General features: G+C 41.3%; 1 protein-coding gene across 2 annotated transcripts in view; it reads right to left on the bottom strand.

Annotated features, from left to right (window-relative positions):
- Positions 1 to 23,716, bottom strand: part of LOC134643884 (centrosomal protein of 128 kDa-like) — a 45,241-nt gene that overhangs the window by 7,263 nt on the left and 14,262 nt on the right. For both annotated transcript variants that reach the window (XM_063496547.1, XM_063496549.1), the window contains exons 12-21: positions 23,471 to 23,542; positions 23,063 to 23,248; positions 19,401 to 19,589; positions 18,665 to 19,126; positions 16,787 to 16,951; positions 15,004 to 15,168; positions 8,505 to 8,564; positions 6,287 to 6,479; positions 2,376 to 2,425; positions 877 to 900 (exon numbers count right to left, since the gene is read on the bottom strand). In XM_063496547.1, the coding sequence (XP_063352617.1) occupies positions 877 to 900; positions 2,376 to 2,425; positions 6,287 to 6,479; positions 8,505 to 8,564; positions 15,004 to 15,168; positions 16,787 to 16,951; positions 18,665 to 19,126; positions 19,401 to 19,589; positions 23,063 to 23,248; positions 23,471 to 23,542 (1,566 nt within the window). The remainder of the gene's footprint in view (positions 1 to 876; positions 901 to 2,375; positions 2,426 to 6,286; positions 6,480 to 8,504; positions 8,565 to 15,003; positions 15,169 to 16,786; positions 16,952 to 18,664; positions 19,127 to 19,400; positions 19,590 to 23,062; positions 23,249 to 23,470; positions 23,543 to 23,716) is intronic.

Here is a 23,716-nt window from a genome sequence, read left to right as displayed (position 1 = left end):
TTCTAACCAGCACGTCCAATTTGAAGAAAAAAAAAATGGTGTGCCTACATGGTAAACAGACATGATGTCATACTGCTTGGTCAATTCAAAAGCTAATTGAGGACTTGTTACAACACACTCAGCACAATCTTTAATTAAGTACTACTCTAGCTGCACTCCCTTCTATTCATCTCTTCACTGTACCTTCAATAGCCTTTTTGTTCACATTCAGATGGAGCATTTAAGCATCAAAAGAGCTGGCTGTTACAAGGCGTCACATTGATTGCTACGCTGAATGGCACGCTGACATACAAGTAAGATTTACTTGATGATCCCCATTTCCCAGGCTGGTGACAGATGGGTCGATGTGTCCTGCCACTTTGTGATTGCAGTAAGCAAAAATGATGTTGGTGGTCCGGGCTATTTCTTCCTTCTTTCTTGTAACAGCTAATTGAAGCCTGAAGTAGACAAGCATGCTGCATAATAGTGATGGATGGACAGCGTGGCTTGGGTGGCTTCGTTTATTTATTTTTTTAAAGAGAGTAATAAGTGATTGGGTCAATACACTCTTTCAGCTGTGCTAATTAATTTCTGGCTGACATGTAATAGCTTATTAGAGATGTTAGTGGTAGACGTTAACCGTTCGGATGGTGAGGTCGATGCTGCATTGTCAGTGCAGCCTGCTTCTTAACCTCATCAGAAAGAGTGATGATGATTAACAGAGCTCTGAGCCTTGACTAAAGAAATCATTTTCTGTGTTAGCCTCTACGGGCTGCTGGGCAAACACAGCCTTAGGTGAACCTGCCTACATGGCTAAACCAAATACAGCTGAAAACCTGGGAAAAAAACACTAATAATAAAAATAACAGAAAAATGATGTAAAACATCACATCTTACCATCTCCAGATCCAAAACACGGTCCTAAAGAAAACACAAACACAGTAACATTACTTAACTGTAGCACTGGTCTTTAAATGCACATAATATTTCAGACAGTGAGTCCAGGGAACGGCTCAAAATGGTGGCTGAGCAGAGAGAAACCACGTGTTTGTCTTAGCGTGTGTAGGAGGAAAAAACTGACAGAAGAGAGGAATAGTGTGTTCCAACAAACGGGTAACAAGGGAATGAAATGCAGGGGCTAGGGAGAGTCTGTAGCACACAACAGACTTCTTATCACACACACCGACACACTCGCACAAAGACAAACCGCTCTCGCCGCTCATCCAGCTCCTGACTGATGTTCCCTCTCTAACGATGCATAAGTGATGCTATGCCTCTTATCTGCCACTCAAACGCACACCTGCTCTTCCCTCCAACCGACTGCTTCTCCCCCTGTGCCTGTAATGTGTTGATGGTTTCTAACAGGGGGACTTTTTTTCCACCTCAGCCCACCCCCAACTTTTTTTTTTTTAAACACTACGTCCTTCACACCGTCTTTTCTTTTTACATCTCTGTCTCCTCATCCTTCATAATTAAAAGCTCGGTGGTGTCTAAAAGGGTGCACAAGCTCTGGCAGGTGCCATTATGCAGCCACAGATGAGCCCGCAGAATCCGTAACACACATGCACATGCACACAGAGCTAGACGGTTTCTTCTCAGATGGTTCGCTGCCTGTGTGTGTGCGCGTGTTTCTTGCTGTTTAATAGTGAATAAAGGACCAGTCCACTTGAGACTAGGTGGGTTGGTGTCCTGCCAAGTGTAGCTGCTGCAGTATTGAAAGACAGAAACAAGGCCTCGAGTGGCTTTTAAACTCCAAGCCATCTTGTCCGCAGTAATTAGCTACTTGTCCAAGCTAGGCAGCAAGGAGTCTGTCAGGCCTACAGCTGTGAAGTAATGTTTGTAACACACCCTCAGAGAGCTCAGATGACCAAAACCCAGACATACAGCACTGTGCAAAAATCTTGAGTCTCCAGTTCATTTCTTTATATTTAGCTTCCAAGGAGCCATACTTTTTTTTTTTTAATTGTTTTTTATCTATTTTTAATTAAGGTTTCTTTAGCAATAGTTTGTAATGGCTTCATTTTCCAGCATGACAATGATCCCCAGACACACTGCCTATTCAGTAAAAGCATATCGTAATAGCAAAACACACTGTGTTCCTGAAGACTACTTAAATAAATGATAAGAGAGTTCAGGCTGTGCTGGAGAATAAAGATGGTCACACCAAAATACTGACTGACTTTCAAGCATGTTAGAATCGTACAAACTCGGTTTTGTCTTATTGCTGTATTTCCATGTATGTTTGCATATGTTCCAATGGGTCTCTGCACCTATTCCACATTTTCCCTGTAAAGTTAAGAGAAATGATGGGTGGCTCAAGACTTCTGCACAGCACTTTGCCAACTTAAACACAAACTAACCATATATATGCATATGTATATATATATTACACTAACCTGAAGGCTTCTCATTTCCTCCTCTTTCTTGCGACTTCTCTCCAGCAGCTCTGGAATGACATCGGTGTGTAAGAAGAGATGGTGCAGTTGATGGAGTGAGTTGTCAGAGCACTGTCGGATGTCAGAGTAATATCTGTGGTCCATATGAGCTGTGTAAGGCCAGGCCAAATAATACTAGCTTTCATTGTGATGCCTGGTCCACCTGTGCAGGTGCTGAATGTTTTTAATATCTGAAACCAATACAGAGCAAAGACAGCTTCTCGATGGAGACAACTATTACTAATTGCATCATTTTGCAGTTTAAGTATGATGGGATGCTGTTGTCATTCACGAGCTGCTCACTTACTATATTTTGCCTTTTGACTGTTGTTTCACAACACAAGCCTGCTTGGGTTTTAGTTAATAATGATACAGATTCTGAGACCAAAGCATTTAAATGTACGTAGTAATAATAAAAAATACTATTTCTTTTTTAAATGGAGAAGTGATTTTCTGACATCTAACCTCCAAGAACACAAGAAGAGATGATTTGTTTTATACTGATTACATTCTGGTCATGTGATGAACACTAATCCAAACACAGCTTGGTGCTGTGCAGTGCTGATGGATTATTTTTACCCCGACAGGTAAATGAGCGACAAACTGCTTATGTTTGTTGATTGTAGCACCAAACAGGTTTAATTATGATCACTGGCTGCTTAATGAGACATTGTTTTAGAGGAATAACTCTTAATTTACTGAGTGATTCTGTTTTATTAGGCAAAGACAACAATACCCATGCTGTTTGGCATTATTCAAGCAAATGATTGTGAAAGCATTTCCATTACTGAAACAGTAAAAGAAAGATAATGCACATAATAATGTTACTGTTGCTTCCCCATGGTCAATGTTTGGGATTCAACCATAAACAGAGACAGACTGGGCAAAAGTGACATCCATGGGAAAGTTCACTCGTCTCACATTTGCCAAAAACATCTCGATTCTGAAGACTGACAAAACAAAAGCTGTATTTTCTAAAAGGTATGTATCCAGTTATATGTAGCATAAAACATCATACCAACAGTCAAACATGGTGGATGTAGTGTGATGCTCTGGGGCTGCTTTGCAGCTTCAGGACCTGGTTGATTTGCTGTAACCGATGGAAACATGAATTCTGCTCTCCACCAGAAAATCCAGGTTGTTTTAATGCCCTACAGATTGTTTGGATTATTCAGAAGGACAATAATCCACAAGTGGAGCGCACTAGTCAAAGTCTGGGCTTCATTCTGATGGAGATGCCGTTCATTCTGGGAAACCCTCCAATGTGGCTGAATTCAAACTATTTTGCTAAGGAGAGTGGACTAAATTCCTCCACAGTGATCTCACAGACTCATTGCCACTTATCGCGAGTTAACCAGTTATTAGGTTTACGGGGAAATTAGATTTTCACACAGATCCAGCTTGGTCTGAATAGCTTCCCCTGACACTAGAACTGCCATTATACCCTAACTCATAAGAAGCACCAGCGCTAATTTTGACTCCATCCTACCACAGCACTAGAAATGGCAAATAAATCATTTCTTAAAGAAGTTCAGTTACTAATTTCCTTCTAATTATTAAAATTTAAGATTGAAATTAAATGTAAGATTTGACAAAACAAGTATTAAAATAACATTTTGAGGGTTTTCATTAGTTTTATAAATTATTTTGATCATTTCATTACAGATTATAAAGTTAAATAGGGCAAAACAATTAACTAATAAGTGATATAATAAATACAGAATAACTAGCAAATAATTGAAGTATTACAGAGAAAGAACATTATGAAGAGTTAAGTTTATTCTGGATAACGTGTAGCTGCGCTACAATAAACACTGTGACAAAGACTGAACAGCTGATTGCCTCCTTTTTAAATCTGACCTCACAGTTAGCCACAAAAATGTAAGAAACATATTTTTTTTATTAATTACTGTAAAAGTAGAACAGTCAAAGTTCATCATCTAGTTCACGTCTGCCTCTGATCACCAAACCTGCAACTTCTGATCCGGCGACCACACCGCGCGACCTCGTCACCTCAATCAGCTGCTCTGATCTGGATTTATTTATATTTAGCCACTGTAGTTACATATTTATAAATCACATCCAGCTAATTTTGGAAGCCTTAAAGTTTAAAAAATGTGTGTAAACCATTGTGATGTTAGGTAATCTGTAATTTCACAGCAGCGATTTCACATCAGTTTCTATGTGGTCAAAATGACGTCTTTGGTTGTTCTAAGTATAAGTGTTCATATTTTTTTTACCCCCCACACACCTCAAATTTCAGTACTTCATCAATAAGCCCATTTTAGGAAAAGCCATGAAATATGAGATTCTGTGGTTTTAATTTAACAGAATTACACAGTTTTTAAAATGCCATGCGGTCAAAATCATCGTATTTACTCGAGTTCTCTTTACTAATCTAAAAACTGGTTTGATGATCTGAAACATGTAAATGCAACAGGACACTACTTTTCACAGCTCAGTGTCTCCGCTGACCGACACGTCCAGCCCCGTCTCAGCTGTAATACTAGAACAGCTGTTTCCACACATACACTGCAGACCTGTTTTTAAGGGAAAGGGCCAACAGGGAGCACTGCACAAGTGATGAAAGGTCTTAGGAAAAATACACAAACCGCAACCGCAATCTGACACAAATCCTGTACACCACACAATGTCTCCACAGAGTGCTGGCAATAATGGCTAATGTGCTGAGATAAAAACAAGCAGCTCTCAGAGCTCACGAGAATACAGCTCCCCCTTTGAGAATATTCATTAATTAGTATTTACCATAATGCATGGTTGAGGATATAGTTGCAAAATGCACCATGTAATTACAGCATGGTGGGAATTTGTAATTCTTGAATTACAGAAAAAAAAGCCGTTACTGAGAGGAAGAGTTTATAGCAGAGGTGATAAAATCCACACCTTCAATACTCTGATACTGCTGTTGTAACAAAAGATTACTCTTAGCTCTAACTACTAAAAAGACCACATCACTGCTCCAGCCTGCAGTGCAGACTCAAACTGCTGATCCAGAGACAGGAGGAGCTGATTCCAAAGGTGATCGAAATGATCTTACATGTATCATTAACTGAATTGTCCAATCACTTTACTCGAAAGAAAAGAAAAACGTAAACAGATAGCTAACTCTGTTTCCATCTCCTTGACCATACCCAGCTATCCAGCTGTCTTCAGTCCCCCTGTGTCTTTTAGCTCTCCTTCACTCTGGTAATGGAACACAAATTAGGTTCATTTCCACGTATTGTTCAGACGAAGCGCTGAAAACAAGCCTCTCTTCCTCTGCCAGTTACAGCTCATTAGGAGAAATTCAGTCAAAAACGGGGCTCACATTGGGAAAAACATCTTTCCACGCAAGGCTCAAAGTTCACAAACCATTAAGATGCTTTCTCAAACATCTGCAACTACAAACAGTCAGACCCATCGTAACAAACAAAAAACAATGATTCAGACACACAGACAGTCATTTTCACCAGCATCCATTACAGCAAAGCACAACAAACAGTGAGTAACAAAAACACTTCTGTCACATGCCTGCACTGAATTACTTTGTGCTCTTAATGATGGTGTGATTACATGTAAATGTGAGAGGATGAAAACGGGAGATTGGAGTCTGACAGCTGTATTAATCAAAAGGAACCATTAGAGAGAGAGAGGAGACTTTCAATGAGAGCTGGCTATGATAAGTACAACTTCTCACCCTCATGAATGCTGTGAGCACGGAGAACTAAAGGACTTCTCATCCTGTGCACTCTAACAGCTGCTAGCTACCTTTACAGGCAGAATGACTATGATTTGTGTCGCCTGATGCTGTGCAGGGGCATCCCAAGTGTGAGTGAAATCAACATGAAGGCGTTTCTCCAATTAGATTCTACCTTTCTTTTCAGTGCTGAGAGAGTGCATCAGCTTCTCCTGTTGGTCCAGGCGCTGCAGGAGAGCTCTCTGCTCTGAGTCGCAGCTTTGCCTGAGGGTCTTCAACTGATCCCTGGTCTGCTGATGTTGCCTCCTCAGGCGCTGTTCTCTAGTGTCGCGCTCACGCACCTCCTCACACAGCCAGCGCAGCTTGGTCTGGTTGGTTTAATAAATACAAACATTGTTGTAGTTAGGCTGAAAACTGTGGAGGGGATCAGGCCAGCCAGCCTCGGGCCCCACCATGACACACTACATTTAATACACAGGTTGGAACATAAAAAGTGATTTTCTGGGTTTTCTAATATAGAATCCTGCACGCCAATCAATGCAAAGGACACTGAGCAGGAATTTAATTAAGAGGCCAAAACTTCCTGATGGAATAAAATCCTTATTTTCCCTGTGAAGCCAAATCATCTCATAAAAATTTTCAACTTAATTTTTCATTACTTTCAAAGGCGTTTTCCTCTATCCTGTCTAAGCTGCCAGTTTACAGCTCTGCTGATAATTCAGCTCAAATCTCAACATTATTATTTTTTCATTTTGTCTTTTAGCTGAATCCAGTCCCAGGTTGTAAAGTCACGTCAGAAAAAACCCAAAACCACACAAAATGAGCACAGCAGCACTGTAAATTTACTGTTTCCTACAACAGGCTTCCACAGCAGAGCCAAATGACTGGTTCAATTGTTATTCCAACTGTGCACTGTAAGCCTGTAAATCATACCTACATTATACTACCATAAAAACTCTTAACAAGGGAGCTAATTACCTCCCTTGTTCTCCAGCGTTTTACTCTTGTAAATGCACATTACTCTGAGAGAATTTCTGACAGGAGATACATTACAGTGATAAACACTACAAATTGTGCAAACACATTTTAACACGGTATCATGCATCACAGCCACAGCCTTAATTACACATTTCTTTTGAAAGTTTACAACAATAAACGGGGATTGATTTGTCTCGGAGAAAGGCAGGTGGCAACTAAAAGGGCAGAGGACGACAGCGAGCATCTCCTCTGTCGCATGAGCCCCGCGAGAACATCATGGAAACGGTTATATAACTGATATAAAAAGCACCGATAATAACAAGATATGGCTGCACGTCTGTGAGAAGTTTAATTTACAGCTATCGTTGGGAAACCTGTTAAATCTCAACTCTTATTTGACTTTCATTGACATTTGAATGACACTGACATTTTATTGCAAACTCTAAGCACACATTGGTGCACAGCAAAATAGTTCAAAAATGAAGCATCATAGTTGTCTGAGAACTTTTTACCACAGTAATGTTTGCACAAATATATCTCCACATCTATCATCCGGTCGCTATGGTGGAGGGCTTTCTTGGCATAAAGACATTTTTGGCATCGCTTAAAGCAGTTTTATCCAGACATGAAAGACTTCGTGCAGTTTTTGTAATTGAGGTTTTAACTACTCAACCAACTGTTCAGAACTCTTAGCAACTTATTAAGAAAATGCACACATTTCTGTCAAATGAGGTAAAGCCAGATAACTAGAGGCTGCCTCTAGTTATCTCACACCTTCATGCACGCCATCTTGTCCATATTTCATATTGTTTAGCATGTTGGGGACAAACTGAGGAAACAGTCACTAAAGCACAGGAGTCTCTTTATAAATAAACCCTTAAAAAAACTGGACAAAAAAATCTGGCGAGTCGTCATTTAATGAGTCTGAAAAATATGAAATAATTTTCCGAGATGTGTTTGGTATTAAAGATCTTCAACGGTCTGGCAGCTCCTCCACCGCTTCATTTTTTTAACTTTCGCACAGCAGAATCTGTCAAATCTACGAGGTTATCTTCAACTTAAGACTGTGCTGTACGTTTTCATCACTCTGCTTTCTTTTTCATTAAGAACTGCAGCTCTATCACCAGCTTTAAAAACTCAGAATATGAACACTGATGTCTATTTTCTCTCGTTTGTTGCTCATAGGTGTGTGGATGCTTTGTTTGTTTTGTGATTTACGTTTGTGATCTTCTCCATGTAACCTGGCAAAGAACTGCAGATGCAAATTAGTTTTAAGCTAACTCTGGCAAACCCTTATCTTAATATTATATATAATCCCTTGTTAAAACAAAAATCTTCACTATTTCTTTACTGTATTATTTGTGTGTGCAAGAATGGTTCTCTCCAGGGACAAAAGCTGAATCAAACACAGATACCTTAGTCTCAGCCAGCCAGCGGTGCGAGTCCTTCACCAGTTCAGGTCTCTGAGAAATTGCCTGTTAGAAAATTACAAAAACAAGCAAATAAATACAAAAGCAAGCTTTCCTGTTGCTGCTACGTGTATATGCTGTAGGACAAGGCGAAGTGAAGTTCTGTAAATAGACAGCAAGTGAATCAAAATGCAGATGGACAAACAAGAGGACAGGAACCAGATCGAACAGCCTCCTGTCAAAACTCTTAACTTTAGTGAAGAGGGGCCTCTGCCAACTTAAATTGGTGTGCGCATGTTAAACAGCCTATGACACAACACACACACACACACACACACACACACACACACACAGAGTTAGTGCGTGTCATAAAAACGAGCTCAGGGAGTATGTTCCAATCTTTCCCAGACAAGCTTGTCAGCATCAGCAATACAAACTGACTGCCTGCCAAGTCCTAATGACTGCTGACACAACACACACACACACACACACACACACACACACACACTCTTAAGGCAAAAAGATAGACACACAGATAAACACAGTCACATAACTAGATAACACTCAGTTGAGAGCACACCTCTGCCAAGTGCTATGCAGCTGCTGAAATGTGCCAGCTGCACATGTGGACTTGTCAGCAAAGATTAATAATCCCTCCCATGCTTCTTTATCTCTTTGTTACACATGAGGTGGTGAATACATGTGCATGCTAATTAGATTTGGCTGTGCTGAGCCACATTTAAGTTTCTGCATTTCTATGTATAGAATATGATCGATATGTCTTTAATAGCCACTGGGGTTGCATTTCAAACACAGCGATATGTTTCACAATGCATAAAAAAAACCCTGTTTTTGTTGGTTTTTTTTGTTAGCTACTGGTGTTGTTAGCATGGAGAGTAAGCTCGCATAAAGGAAGAATAACACAATCATGACAGAGAACCAAAAGATGTGGTCATGTGACACAATTCTTAACCTCACGGCCACTTTAGGTTCACGCCAAATTCAACTTTGCTTTTTCTTATTTGGCTGTTAATGAGGGATTTGTCTCTCCTGTCTCTGCTGATGGTTAATCAGGAGCAAAAACAAGGTTAGTACTTAAACACAGTGGTGCTTGAAGATAAAAGATAACATCAGTATTCTAGTATGGTTATAAACACTGCAGCATGTTTACACTGTTTGACATCTTTGGTTAGCCTTTCATCCTTTGCTATTTAGCATTAAATACAACATAAAACAGAGTCTGATGCTGCAGGTTATAAAAGCCATCAAAGTAAAGCTTAAAAAAAGCCAAATAGATGAAGAGCTCACTCACACAGTCCATTAAGGTATTACCAGCTCGACATCAGTATCGGCCAACATTTATCACTTGTGTTTCATCAATATTGCGCTGCTGCTACTTTCTTCAAAGATAGTGTTAAGTTGTTGTTGTTGTTGTTTTTAAGGAATTACAATTCCGTTGTTTCCTTGGAAACAAATAGCAACAAAAAACAAAAACTAATAAAACAAAACAACTGTTATTTTTAATTTCTACATTCCACAATTCATCCTAAGAGAATCATTCACACATGTACTAACTTGTATTAAAATCCCTGCAACAGCTGCAGCCTTTAGCCTACACTAAGAGTAGCTTTACATGCATTTTTACCTCTGCTAAGGATGTTTTTGGTAGCATTTGTGTGTGCCTGTCATCTGTTTATAAACACAATCGCTCAAAACGTTTTGAATGAATCCTAATAAAACTTTGTAGCCAAATATACTATAGTATGATATTATAACAAGTTAAAGTTAATCATGTCGAATTATTTTCAAATGAATACCCATTACTCCTACATAATGTCTGTGTCATTATTTCTCAACAGCTGCCATTGCTACCTTTATTACTGCTGACTCCCAGACTTCTTAGTAGTAAAAGTATTTTAAAAACAGAAGAAAACAAAATGAATATACACATAATACAATAATATTCCCTTAAAAATAAGCACTGTCCATAGAGTGAGCTGCCTCCCAGAGTGCTTGTTGTTTGTTTCCCTGGCAAAAATGGCTGTCCTCTCTTTCCTCTGATTGGCTGGCCCATACAAACAGAGGGTCTCACAGCAAGGGGGTGGGGCTTCTGTGCTTATAGCCCGAGCTCGGTGCTTGAGATGACCATATTAATTACTAACAGCCCCACACACACACAGACAGTGAAAATAGGGAAATGCATTCTTTCAACTGTCAATAAGTGCCCATTCATTTAAAACAGGAACTATAGTTTTTGATTATGATCACAAGCTTTTTTAGGCTCTATTTGTCCAACTGCCAATGGCCATGAAAGCTGCAGTACCACGTTTTGGAAAACTGGGGTTTTCCCTTTACCCAAAACAGAGAAGCCCTCCTGTGCCTTCTGTGTTGTGCCTACCGATAGCACAAAAACATTTCTTTAGAAGTTTCATGACTGGTAGAGTGATAACACACTCCAATGGATTTTGAAAAGGTAAAAACAAAAACAAAAAAAGCCAAAAAACAAAACAAAAACCCCACCCCACTCCACTCTCCGTGACACAAACCTTTTCAAATAGCTTTTTGAGCATGTTTATAGAGACTTACCCACCCACCCTGCTAACAACGTGAAAGCATGCTCCCTCCTGCCACATAACGAGGACAAAAAAGAAAGCCAGCAGATATAACAAACATGAATTCACAGGGACGAACTCACACACAGCAATGAACAAAGTAGACAAAAGTATAACCCCTTTTTCAAGTACACCCTTGTGGCAAGGTGTTTACACATGATCAACAGACATGGAAAACACACAGCAGGAGTTTTTGGACCCTTTCTGTCCTGCGCCTTGGCAAGCAACGTCGTCACCACGCAGGTGTCAGGCAGCGTTTTCAAGCTGTCACTCAAAACCAGATACAAACAAAAACGCATCTCCCAAGTTGTTGCCACGGCAGCTCAAAGTACGGCAACAGAGCACCGCTGTGCAGAGGTCCCCGTCTCAGGGAGTGTACAGCCATATACCAGAGCATGTGACTGTGTGGGAGGATAAAGCATGCCTCTGCGCTTCTCGCTCACGCTCTCTTTACTTTTTTCAAAAACATCAAAGGCCACACGGCAGAGTAGCAGACAAAAAGGAGGTGAAACTGTTGAAAAACTGAACAAGTAGGCTGGGAGTTGAAAGTGCTGTCTGTGGGCCTGAAGTGAAAGAAACACCACTATTCCTCACAGCAGCACTGCAGCGGATTCCAAGCATCTGCCACCGCTAATTTAAATGTGTGACTACCCGGTTTACATCTCTTTCACAACGCGAATAAATGTGTGGCTGTGCGTCTTTGGTTACAGTGTGTTTGCTTCGCCTCCCACTGTGAAGACGGAAAAGCTGGAAAGAATTTAGAGAGGAGCAAAAAGGCAGAGATGTTAAGACCAACAGCAAGTGGAGAGGACACAGAGAGATGTTTTCATAGAGATTACCAGCATTACTCTTCATTAAACAGTTTATGAAAAGAAGAGGAGAGAAGATGGAAGGGAGAGAAAAAAATAACGACAGATGTCTCGAGTTGGATTTAAACACAGATCTTTGATGCAGCTCAGCCCAAAACAGAAGAGTGGGAACATAAAATAAGCCACAATTGAAAGACAAGACACACAGGGATTTATTATAAAAGGAGATGACTCACAAGGTTAGCGTTTAAGGAAAAGAACCAAAATGACTGTGTTGCCATGCTGTGGTAAATTATGAGACTAAAGAGAAGAAAAAAGATGCCAATGTGGAAGTGCCAAAAAGACGCAGTTCTGGTGGCCACAGAGACAATCCCACAGACGTCCAACTAGCAATTAGAGACATGTTTACAGACTCGGCCTTTATGCATACAGGTCAGAACTGTTTCCCTCCTTTTTGTGTAGCTTATTCATTTGGATACCAGCTCAGGTCTTAGTTATTGGGTTGACTTTGACAGGCGTGCCACATGAATCACTGTCTGCCATCATCTGTCACCTCAACCAATTCAAGTCGCTGAACTGGAGCTCTCAGGCATGTTTGTGGTGCTGGTGCCTTTTTTTATTGGTTTTAATGGAATTATCTAACAACAAACATGACGTGCTGAGTGGCCATCCAAGGAATTCTTTCCTGCAGTCCTGGTGAGTGAAATAGGTATTTTATTTGTCTGTTACTTCAGCGGTCCCCAACAGCTTTTGCGCTACAGACCGGTTTATGTCCGACCATATTTATATTTTCATGGACCGGCCTGTAAGGTGTCGCGGATAAATACAACAGAATAAAACCAGTACCGGTACCAAAAAAAGAAGATTTATTCATAACATACGGGAAAAGACCCAGGGAAACCGAGTTAACGATAAAAACGATAATAACCGATAAAACCCCTGAAAACCACGAATTTCACACCCGAGCCTCAACTCTCACGGCCCGGTACCAAATGACTCTCCGTGGCCTGGCGGTTGGGGATCGCTGTATTACTTGACCGAAGTAGCAGGTGTCTTTTCCTGGGTGTTGCACTCATATAATAGCTGTTAACTGCTAACAGATGTTAATTAAGCTTGCTAAATTTAGCTCCCCGTTAATACCAAGTGGTGAATCAACATGGCAGCGAGCAAAACGCTGCAGAGTTTCATCACAGCGTGACGTCACTGTGGATACATCCCTCTTTCATCAACAGTCTATGATGACAACCAATCAAGTTCCAGTTTACGTGCAAATATGTCCCGCCTTGAGCGTAAACCTTTTGGCTACAACCTGTCACCATGTGTTCAGTTTATAGCAACAGACATTTTGTGAGGTTTCACTGACCTTTACCTTAATCTGTCCACTAAATTCTTGTTAGTTCATTAATGTGTCCAAGGCACCATGAATAGGTGAATGAGACATCTTGTATAAAGGGGCTTTCAGTGCTCAAATAAAGTAGAAAAGCTACATATGAGTAATTTTGGCATAAAAATATCACCTGATTCGTCTTAAAATTGTTGTGTGTAGCAAAGTTTGTTTGTTTTTTCTTGAACTTTAAATATCTTTACACCACATTCAAACTTCTTGCTTCTTAGTGCTTTTAAAATGAAGGAAGGAAGGAGGGTATCATAAGGTAGCTGAAACCTAATGCACCCTTTAACCGTTAATGATCCCCCCATTAGCTCGATCGCTATAAGTTTGACTTCTTTCGGCATCATGGATTACAGAGGAGGAAAGGTGTTGGCTCGCATGTTTGACTGCAGCACTGCAGGACCAGCTTGAGAAATCTATAAGAGCAGATAAGAGCAGCCAGGGTTCATTAGCCTGGAGCAGCAGAGGAAAACTAGCTTTAAGCGAAGTGGGTGGTGGGGGTGGGGTGGGGGTTTAAAGAATACACTCAGTTAGTAGGCAGTGTGGAGGCTTTACAGTCTAATAAGCACATTTATAGGTGCATGGTTATGTACAGGTGGGTGATAAATAAATAGATCAAATAAGATATGGGGTATGGAACATGGATGGCTTCATCAGTCTGTTAAAAGGCAATGACACAGTTCACTTTTATATTCATTTTCCTCAAGACTTCATTCAAAGATGCTCACATTTACACAATGAGCCACAACACTCACTACTACTATTTTTCTCCCCATTTTCATTTCCTGTCTCACTGTGCAGAACCTCTTCTCAGCTCCTTTACTTTGTCAAACTCAGACTACAGTCGTAGTTGTTATTAATGAGCCTTGTCAACCTGACCTGTCACAGACTGTGTTCACTGCGGTAAAGACGTTACGCTAAATATTTGCTTTATAAACGTTTCCATCTGAAATAGATGCGACATTGTAGAAAGACATGAAAGACATGCAAACCTGATCTTTTGCACTTTCTGTGACGTTAAAGAAAGTCCGAGCTTGATTTTCATGTTTTTTTCATGTTTCTAGAAACTGTTCATCATGAATTTTTGGACATAAGGACAGAGGCCATAAAACAGATGTGAGTCATAACGAGTATTTCCTTTGGACTTTCTATCTCAAGTAACACACACATGCAACATTTATATAAGCACAACAACAACACACACAAGATTATCAGGTAAAACTTGTAACCAACTGTAAAATACTTTCCAAGGTTCTCAAAATAGTTGTTATTCTTGCCACTGGCAAATAAACAGAAGACACAGCCTTATGCAAAATCACAATGCAAGAACAGGTCTCTTCAGTACAAGTCAATGTTATTATTCTGACGGTTAACAACAACTGAGCAAACAGTGGGACAAAACTGTCACTAACACTCCAGCCTGTAGGGACCTACTCTTGCCACACACTGTCCAGCATGAACCGACAAGAGAGGCAAGTCTAACAAGAGACTGTTTAAATCAAAGTTTGCATCTAGTGCAGCAACGACCCGACTATATATGTTTCTCCAGAGTATGTGGACTAGCAGGACTAAATTGTTACTTAGAAAATGATCCGTGCTTGCCAAATGTGCTGTGAATGTATAAAAGCAAGCTGACAGTATTCAACACCATTCAAAACACAAACAGCAAACAAAATGTAATAGGCAGGAAATACCTGGAGCTTGTCTTCGCCGTTCCTAGCCAGGCTGCGACAGGCTGCGTCTAGTTCCTCGCCCAAAGATGTAAGGACTGCCTCTTGCTCCGATTCCATTTCCAATACCTTCTGCTCCAACTTAACAAGTTCCGACTCCGAAACACGTCTCCGCTCGGCTGACCTGACCTGTGGAGAACGGCAGACAGCCGAGTGGAGTAGAGGTGTTGCAAATTAGCTGGTGTTTCAATTCATGCCATTCTAGTTTAAAAGACACTGATAAGAACTTTTTTTTTCTTCTTTTGTAGCATAAATGACATTTATGTCACCTGTTACAAGATTATCAGATGTTGTTCTGGTTTTCCTCAACAAACACATTCAGACATACAAACAAACGTGGGCATCAGAGGGTTCAGTTCCCTCTCAAAAAGCAGATACTATGTTTCTTTAGCTACAGTAGTTTCAGGGTCTCTACCAGGACACAGTCAATCAATACATTCAAGGATGGAAACCAAGTGATCAGTTCTGCCCTGGGAACATGGATCATTATCCTGTCCCTGAGATAATAAACTGCCCGTGTTACATTAATAAGAGCCCCTTTTTCTGCATTCAGCCGATTTCAAATCAATAAATGGTTCCTGTGAAAAAGACCCATGCAACTTATCAGGGTCCTGTCAAAGAGGTGAATTGGGATTCAATACTTCATCAGCTGTTTTGAAGCCACTAAGGACATATTGATAAAGACTCTTTAAAATAGTGCTGATTTGGCACCACTTAACCCCTGGAACTGTTCTTATGTTTGGATTATCTGTCCTGAACACCTTCTTTTGAACAGTGAAAAGTCGAAGCCTGATGGGCTCAGATTTTACCATCTGACTAAATAATCCACACTTTAAACAGTTGGATTGAAATCACTCAGTGGGAAAGTTAGAAGCAGCACAATGTCTCTCTCACAAACTGAACCCAGCCTCAGTGCTGCTGGAAGGTGTGCCTCACTCTGAGCTAAAGCAAGAATTCCCAAGTTGGGAATTTGAAAAAGAAACATGAAAAGGGGAATGAAATGTTGCTAAATGTTGCTAAAGTTTGCAGCACAGAGTTATACTGTTAAGTGTTATTATCGCTGCTGGAGAGCAATGGGTGTAAGAGCTCTGTCTATAGATAACAGTACTGTCTATAGATATTCCCTGCAGCCACTTTTTGGGGAAGAATCTTGCTAAAAGGTTATAAAAAGTCACTAATTCTTGGGGGAAAATGGCTGATGAGCAACAACGTCGTGAACTGACGTGTGATGATCTCTGCTGAGAGTGAGAGTGCTGACATGTAGAAAATAATCCTATCTCTAAACAGTTAATGCAATCATTTTATTAGACCCTTTGAACCAAAGCTGAAAGTCTGCACTTCAGTCATATTTGATTTAAAATCTACTGTGGTGGTGTACAGAGGTTAAATCGCTAAGAAAATTGTGTCAGTGTCCAAAAACGTATGGACCTAACTGCAACAGCACCCGAGTTTCTGTCACTGGGTCGCAGACTGCTTGCACATAGCCAAATGTCGTGTGTTTCTATCATGCAACAAATATCATATATTCTTTAAACGTAACATCTGCACAGACACACATATGTTAACGAACTGGGTATGCTGTTTAAAGTGGAACTAAAATGTCTTGGACTATCACCGTTAAATACACCCAGCGCAGGTGTCGTGAAGCTGAGGTGATCATAAATACTCTGTGTCTGCTGCGTGTATTCTGGCCCGTAATATTAACCGAAGAATTTGGAAAAAACACGGCCAAAGGGGCCAGGCTTACTTTGTCTTCCACTTCCTGTTTGAGTAGCTGGTATTTTCTGTGGAGAAGTGCATGCGCCTCCTCTTTTGTGCTCAGCTGTGCTGCCAGCTTATCACATTCATCCTTCATCCTGTCCAACTTGATGCGCAGCGCCCCACACAGCTCTTTGTCTGATGCTGCATCTGCCTAGAAGAGAGTGGATCTTTTTAATGCGATGATACACAGGTAATATTTCGAGATCACAAACACGGGCGGTTTATCTGGGGCAAAAATTATCAACGTTAAACAGGTGGCAGTTTTGGGAATACTATGAGTAAACAGAACAGATACAAGTTCTCATGTCACTGATTTAAATCCAGATTTAGGGATCATATATAACGTGCCAAATTTATCAGTGGATCCAAACATCTTAAGTCAGTTTGTGCAAGTAAAAGCTGATTTCACAATACAATGTGACATTATGTGCTGCAAAGCCAGAGAACATCAAGTAACAGGTCAAGAGAACAAATAAATGGCATTTCCAAGAATCTGAAATGATGGTCTCAGCCCGTAATGACTGAGTCCTGCTCAAGCTCGCAAAGGCAAGCCTCAGATTTTAGCTTTATATATATAATAATAACGTAATAACTACACAGGATACAGTAAAGTGGAATGAATGACAGTTACTCAGGACCGGGAGTGACACAAACAGAGGAAAAAATGGAAAAGGAAAAACATTAAAAGCGAAAAAATTCTAAGTGGAGGGAGGCAGAAAGAGAGCGATTAAGACAGAGCGAGGCAGGGGAGATGGAGCGGAGGAGAAATCATGAGTAAGAGGACAAGGACATGGAAATGTGAATATTTTAAGTCATTTCTGACAGTTGACTGTATCACAACTGTAATACAGGCTTCCGGCTATGATATGTGAATATTGGGTGGGCTTCTTAGGGACATCTGCCGCCCCCGTAGGCTAATATTTAAAAACATTCCAGCAAACGCCCTTGTCCTTACCGCACTTGGAAATGACACCATTACAATGAGCTATGTCAGATATTAATGCCATTCAGCGCAGCTAATGGGCTAAACTCAGCCATATCAGGGAGGACCATGCCCCTTAAGAAACAATGTACCCGGGAGGGCTCATCTTTGGAGATACTGAAGGTGGGAGGGGGGTGTGGGTGCAGTGGGACCGAGTCAAGTGAAGTTCCTATCTCCAACAGTGCCTTGATGAGACTTTAGGGGGTCTGATATCTGGGTTTTTAAATATTCACGCTTGGAGCTGTAGAATGGCCCTACAGATCCAGAGGGCACCACACACCATTAAAAGCTCAGCTATCCTCGATTCACCAGTATTCAGAGGACAGGGTCACGACCAATGAAGAAAATTACGCTAAATGAGAATTTAGTCTGTGTCTCACTGGGTCGGAAATATACCAGATGTTTAGCTGCTGGGGTACGTTACCCTGCACTGAATTTGTAGAAATACCAATTAAAGTTTGGCACCCTGTGATCCATGCCTGGGTAGGGACACCTTGAACATCTGAAAAGGTTTAACAAAATAAAAGCATTTGATGCAGTTTTTAGAGTTTAGCTTTGATGAGGAATATTTAAAAAGAGAGAATTCTTGGATTTGGAGAATAAATAGCTACAGCGAGCAGCTTAGCCCAGAATAAAGACTAGAAAGAGCAAGAGTAGTTTTGTTCAAAGTTAATAATGTATTTCTTGTATCTTGCTTAATCCTCAAAAAAAGCCTGAAGATTATGTGTCAGACTATTTCTGGGCTGTTAACAGTTACCACACAGCTAACTGACACTCGTGTAAATAATGCCTCTGGATTTTTTCACTCTTGCTGATAACAGTGATTATACTAAGCTATCCATTTCCACATTAGCTGTACAACATCTTAATGATCACAGCTACCTTCAGCTCTCTCATTTGTGCCTGTATTTCGTCTCGCTCCTGACAGCAGACCTGTAGCATGTCCTGCACTTCACGAGCCTTCTTTGCATTGCTGTCCTCCATTGTGGCCTTCAAGCCGTCTAGCTCCTTCTGATGCACCTCTCTCTCGAGCTGCAGCTGCTTGCTGAGCACAGTCCGTTCTTCCTGTAGCGCTGTCAGCTTGGCCTGAAGCTCTGATGTGCTCTTTTGGAGCTCCTTCCTGCAGTTCTCCTCTTCAGACAACCGCTGGGTGAGCTGGGCGTGGGCTGCAGTCATCTGCTTCAGGGCAGCCTGGAGCTCAGCATGTGCGTCCTGGTCCCTCTGAAAACGGCGAGCTTGGGTGTCAGCTTGTTCTTGCAGCCTCTGGTTCTCTTCTTTCAGTCTTGCTCGGACGGCGGCCTGACGCCGAGTCTCTTCCTCGAGGGTGGCTGAGGCCTCCCTCACCTAGGGTTGGGAGTCCTGTTAGGATCTTATCGCAGCTCTTTAATGACTCTAATTCACCATCTTATATGGATTTTTGGATTTTACATGAAAAATAAAAAACAAATAAGCAATTAAAAAGGAATTAATTTGAAGGAACCACTAAGATTACTCGACTGAGATTTTTCAATAAAATCCCTACAGTGGTAGACATTTGAAAACACTGCTGCATATTTTAAAATACTAGTAATTAAAAAAATGAAGAAGGAGAAATCTATCTGGGTGTTGGACCCCACACCTCCCGGATTTCCTGCTGCAGTGACAACTGGCGCTGGTGTGTCTCCGACAGCTCCACGTCCTTGCGGTGGAGCTCCTCTTCACGTTGGGCCAAGCGGCCTAGGATTTCAGCGAGCTCCCTGCGGGCTGCTTCAGTCTGCTGGCTCAGCGCCTTCAGCTGGGCTTGAGAGTTTCCCTTTTCCCTGGCTGCCTGGAGGGAGAGAGAGAGCAGGAGCAATAGAGAGAAAGAGATGGGTAGAGGAAGAGAAAAAAAAAAGATGAATGAAGAATGACAAATGAAGAAGAGGAGGGAGATGGTGTACAAAGAAGAGCTCTGACAATGATGATGAGTGCATGAGAAAGAGTGACAGAGAGACGGAGCGGGGGGAAACATATGCAGTACCAGCTCCTGCACTGATAGGAAAATGCTTGCACTCAGCTTCTCGATAAGGGACAATGGTCAGGTCTGCTCAAGGCAGATTGCTTCTAATACTCCGGCTTTGACTGGAATTTGCAGAGACTTTGCAGCAGCTCAGAGCCTAATCATTTAATTGAGCACTTGATTCTCTCCCCTAATTCATTAAGAGGGCAAAAATGATTTTGTAATTAATTCGCATCACGTCGAGTGTGCCAGGTGGGAGTCGGTCTGACTGTCTGTCTGTGAGGCACAAGGTGCTGACTGCGAGTTTGGAGGTGACTCCCTCAGTCCGAATGGGATGGGAATCGATGGGGGGTGACGTCTAAGCTAATAACAATAGACGGGCGTTAATTATTTAACGAAACACGACCACTTTAACATACCAAGCAACGGTAATCTATTTGTGGTCATGGCAGGTGAATTCAAAATGCATTATTCAAAAGTTTAAATTGGACGATGACACAAAGTCGTCCTCTATGACACGAAGACAAAATGAAGGATGAATGAACATGAACAAAGAGAGAAGTCAGGGATGCAGTGATTCTGATGTTTATGCTTTTCCTGATTTCTTTGTCTTATAAATATTGTTACAATGGTGGATGCTCATATTAATATCACCAGACTTTCAAATGATGTACTTGTCAGACTGCGATTAACATCCTTTCACATTCAGTTTTTTCTACTCCTCATTCTCCTTGATGTCACTAAGCACTGTATCAAGGCCCAGTAAAAGGTAAATAAGGATTATTTTGAAGTTAGAATCATGCAAAGCTACTTTAGTGAGCCCAAAAATAAAAAGTTTATTTAAATTCACTCGCCACTTCATTCAATACATTTAATGAAGTGGCTCAGCCAATCAAATGGCAGAAACTCGGGGCATTTTGGCACGTAAACATGGTCATCACAGCCAAGTCAGGGAATAGGGGAGAAAGGTGATTTAAGGGACTTTGAAACGTGGCAAAGCTGTTGGTGCCAGAAGGCCAGGTCTGAGAGTTTGAGAAACTGCTGATCTGCTGGGATTTTTCTTGCACAACCATCTCAAGGGTTTATAGAGAATGGGCCAAAAAAGAGAAAATATCCAGCGAGAGGCGGTTCTCTGGGCAAAAATGCCTTGTCGATGCCAGAAGTCAGAGGAGAATGACCAGCATCAACTCCACCTTAAACTCCACAGCCTGCCTCAGTGGTGTTGCTGAATGTGTCCATGCCTTTAGGACCACAGTGTACCGATCTTCTCACAAAGATGCCACAAAGTTCAAATAATCTCTGGGTTCTGGAACATGACAGTGAGTTCACTGTACTCAAATGGCCTCCACAGCTGCCACATGTGAATCCAGTTGAGCACCTTTGAGATGTGGTGGAACGGAAAATTCACGTAATAAATGCAGCTGAAAAAAAGCTGCAGGAACTGTGTGATGCATTAAAATCTGTGAGGAATGTTTCCAGCACCCTGCTATATCGTGTAGCCATAAAGCATTAAGGTGAGTCTGAAGACAAAAAAGGATCCAGGTGAGGTATACCTAATGAACTGTCTGGTGGTTACACGTTTTCTTGTCTACCAGCAGCATCTATCACAATCAAGCCTCTTATGAGGATTTACAATTGAAATTTGGGACAGGAAGCTGATAACATCACACCATTAGCATGTTCTTAGCCAACTTTTGATTACATTTGCTCACCTTACACTTTACAAACACTTACATATTCAGGCTCCTCAGGTGCTCAATGACCTCTGGGTTCTGGGCTTTGTAACACATGGATCATACAGTGGGAATTGTGTCATTATGCAAATCATTAACTGGACAAATATTTCCTGTTTGTGCTGGATTTTGGCTCACAGGGCTTCATACTCCTGTTGTAATGTTCTGTCTATATTCTGAGTTCAGATTGTGCTTTTTATTGACTCCTGTATATTTGGTTTCAAAGTCCATCTAGATACAAGAATTATCTCAGATTAATTGCAATACAAACTTCCCAAATACGTTACAACAAACATTTAAACAAAATAAACACATTTTACAACACAGCTAGAAACACAAAGTTGCTAACAAACATGAAACATGGCATCAGGAAAACAGGACAGGCTGTAACTACTAGTTTTGTGGTTTCCACATTAGTTGCCAGTATTATGTATGTAACTGTAGCCTTCCACCATCCAAGCACGTATTCTGACCTCACTGAGCAGCACAGCTACAGAGTTTTGTTTCTCCCCGCTGCCCGAGGCGTCACTACTGGAGCTGATAACTGCATTTTAGTACAGACATTATTGATCACTTCACTTTTCACAACACACCATCAAAGTCACAGAAGTTGTGCGTGAGCCAGACTCTGCTGCTAAGACAAAGCAACAAAGAGGCTTGGTTCTAGCTAACAGTGCTGCCAGCTGGCTGGTAGCTAACACAGCCTGTACCAGCAGCAGCAGCAGCAGCAGAGGGCGGAGGTGGAGCATTTAAGACACAACTGCCACTAATGCTGAATTTATGCTGCAGTTTCCCACCAGATCCAGCTAGATTTCCCACAGTAAACCTTTGGTGGTTCACCTGAGAGCTCTCACTCTGATCAATTATAAACCGAAAGAACTACCAGAGCCAACAGAGCAAAGTGGTTTTAGCAGTCTTGGTTTAACTTGCGCTAATACACATTAAAAGCTAACCGGTGGCACGATCTTGTACACAGTACAATGTATTCTGTACGTACAACGCTTTTTTCACGTTTCATTGTAAAGATGAAAGGCTCTCACGTGGTTTTAGAGTTAAAAGAACACATTAATATGAACCTAGACTGGACATTCACACATGATTCATGCAAAATGTTGTTTTGCAGAAGCAGTCAAGTGATTCAGCACTGCAGCCGTAAGGTTATTCGACCCACAGTGGGTGGATTAAAGAAAACAGCCAAAATCAATGCAGTGGATGCTGAGATATTTAGATTTTCTGGCCCTTAATACGGGTCAAGCTCTTAACGCTGACATTTCCCATAATGTCACTCATTAGCACCTTTCATTAGACCCCAGCTGAGTCCAAATCAGGAGAGCGAAGTGCAGCTTGAGATAAGGAAACCAATTTTGATGTGTAAAATCGGCAGAGTGCCCATTTTGAAAAGAGCAAAGATGTAGTTTTACAGAACAGGGCAGATCAGTTCACTGGAATCAATGACTTTTTAAGATTCTTGCTTTTTATTTCAGCGCTGAAAGTCAACATTAACAGGATCAGCTGCTTCTGTGAGCTGTGTCCAAAAAAACTGTTATGAAAGCATCTGCTTCAACCAACCTGTGAGGCCTTGTCAGTATGAAATTGAGCCTGAGCCCTCGCCTCCTCCAGCTCCTTCTGCAGTCTCCTGCACTTTGCCCTCCACTGGCGCACAGCCTCTTGGGCTCTGGTCTTCAATTCATCTCTGCTCCTTGTGCTCTCGAGGAGTAATGCCTCCGTCTCTCTCCTCTCTGCTTGCCCTCGGCTCTGAAAGGAAGACTGAATTTATGAATAAAGTGTATATTCATCCTTTAGAATATAAAATCGTGTGCAACCATTCCCATACAAGAAGAATCTCAAGCATCTTATTACCACAGGATTAGTTTATTCACATCTTAATATTAAAATCTGATAAAGTTGTGGCTTAGAATAAAGAGGTAAACATCATGTGAGTGTACTTCGTTATAAAAGGTTGATTATTTAAGCTACCTGTATGTCCCTCAGCTGTTCCAGCATTCGCTGCTGCTGTTGCTCTCGCACCGCCAGGTCTGACGATAATTCCTTGTATATATAGAAAAGAAAGGTCAAGGTGTGTGTCTCTGTGGAGCAGAGAATTGCATTTTAGATTATTTCAGTGAGTGACTACTGCTAGTGTGAGGGGAGGGGGTTGGGGAAGCAGGAAAAAGGGAGAGTGGAATAATGGGTTTATGGTGGGTAGGAAAAAAGAAAAAGGAG

Source organism: Pelmatolapia mariae, linkage group LG15 (assembly GCF_036321145.2).
Source record: "Pelmatolapia mariae isolate MD_Pm_ZW linkage group LG15, Pm_UMD_F_2, whole genome shotgun sequence".
Lineage (NCBI taxonomy): Eukaryota > Metazoa > Chordata > Actinopteri > Cichliformes > Cichlidae > Pelmatolapia > Pelmatolapia mariae.
Note: the sequence above shows the minus strand (reverse complement) of the source record. Positions and strands in the feature narration are given on the sequence as shown.